This window comes from Oratosquilla oratoria, chromosome 14, assembly GCF_046742065.1.
Source record: "Oratosquilla oratoria isolate Oo_2021 chromosome 14, ASM4674206v1, whole genome shotgun sequence".
Taxonomy (NCBI): Eukaryota; Metazoa; Arthropoda; class Malacostraca; order Stomatopoda; family Squillidae; genus Oratosquilla; species Oratosquilla oratoria.
This window is the reverse complement of record NC_134790.1, coordinates 55,241,732-55,243,422: the sequence shown is the minus strand read 5'-3', so window position 1 is coordinate 55,243,422 and position 1,691 is coordinate 55,241,732. Positions and strand designations below refer to the sequence as shown.

Below are 1,691 nucleotides of genomic sequence, written 5' to 3'. Positions count from 1 at the left end.
AACTTTGTCATTCTCACTTTTGGGTTTTATGTTTCGGTGAATAATTCTATTCAGAACCTTCGCATCTTCCTGGTAAGCTGTGGACATTTGGGCACGGTAGAACAAGGTAAAAATCTCACCTTGAGCTGCTACTGGGGTGGGAGGCCCGTGGTACCATTTGTTGATGACACTTTTTAAGACACGCTGGCAGTCTTGATTAGAATGTCCATTATTAACTAGAACTTGAGTGGCCCTGTTTATTTCTGCTTGATTGGAGGTCCAGCGTGAGCAGTGGGTGAGTGCCCTCCTAAAGAAGGCACTAATGGTACTGTCTTTGTAACGTTGGGGGCACTCACTGTTCCCATTAAGACAGAGACCAGGGTTGGTGGGCTTAACGTAAACGGAAGTGGAGAAGTTGTCACCCTCTTGTTGAAGAAATACATCAAGGAATGGAAGAGAGCCATTAACGTCTTCTTCAGTTGTGAATTTTAATCCTGATGTTTCTTCAAGCAGGTTACGGAGTGACTCTCTTTCTTGTGTTGACGAAGACATGATGAAAATATCGTCGACATATCTGCCATACACCATGGATTTGTCTTGGTGTGAAAAAACTTCCCTTTCGATTCACCCCATGAAAAAATGTGCGAAAAGGACTCCTAAGGGGGAGCCCATCGCCACACCGTCAACTTGCTGGTAGAGGTTACCTCGGGGACACTGGAAGGCAGTCTCCATGGTGCAGATCTCGAGCAGGCGACGAAGGTGAATTTCAGGAATGTCTAGCTTTGGAGAAGGTCCTGTTCGGTAAATAGCGTCACAAATGTAGTTGATTGTTCGTAAAATTGGGACGTTAGTAAAGTGGGACTCCACATCAAGAGAGGAAATAATTCCTCTAGCAGGAGCGTCGTTAATGGAGTCCAAGAAATCTTTAGAAGAGACGTAGCTGTGTTGTGTAGGGGTGAGGGGCGTCAGAAGTTGGTTCAGGAACTTGGCAAGGTTGTATGTCGGCGTAGGGATCTGGCTGATGATGGGACGAAGAGGATTCCCAGGTTTATGTGTCTTCACGTTTCCGTATAAGTAGCCAGGCTTAAAATCACCGGAAATTTTGGTGAGTTTAACGCCTCCGTTCTTGGCGTTAATGGCATCTATGGTCTTGTTGGTACTTCTTATGATATCTAGGGTGGGGTCACGGTTGATTCTCTTGAATTTAGTAGAATCCATGAGAATATCATCGATTTTCGAAACATATTCGTCAGTGGAGATCAGAACGAAGACTGCAGCTTTGTCGGCCCTTCTAACGGTGATGTCCTTGTTGCTTCGGAGTCGTTTGGCTGCATCGAAGTGACGTTTTTAACAAAACATGTTTAAAAGAAAACCTGCTGCCAAGATTCACACACACACACACACACACACATATATATATATATATATATATGTATATATATATATATATATATATATATATATATTATATATATATATATTAGCCAAATCACCCGCGCATGCTGCGGGCAAATAATGATCATTTTAATTTTGATAGAATTTGTGGAGAAAAGTTACACGTATCAATATAACTCAATGGAGAAAGTAATGCAAAATAAAACAAATCAATTCGAGGAGGGAGACGCCCTTTGGAAATAAAATATATTCGGCCGTAAGAGAAAAAAATAATTCTTTCATTATCTTTGAACTTGAGTATATTACCGTCCGCGAAA

General features: G+C 41.9%; 1 protein-coding gene across 1 annotated transcript in view; it reads right to left on the bottom strand.

Annotated features, from left to right (window-relative positions):
* Positions 1-603: 603 nt before the first annotated feature.
* LOC143032678 (uncharacterized) overlaps positions 604-1,691 on the bottom strand; it is an 8,564-nt gene continuing 7,476 nt past the window's right edge. The window contains exon 2 of the mRNA XM_076197560.1: positions 604-1,307. Coding sequence (XP_076053675.1) covers positions 604-1,307 — 704 coding nt within the window. The remainder of the gene's footprint in view (positions 1,308-1,691) is intronic.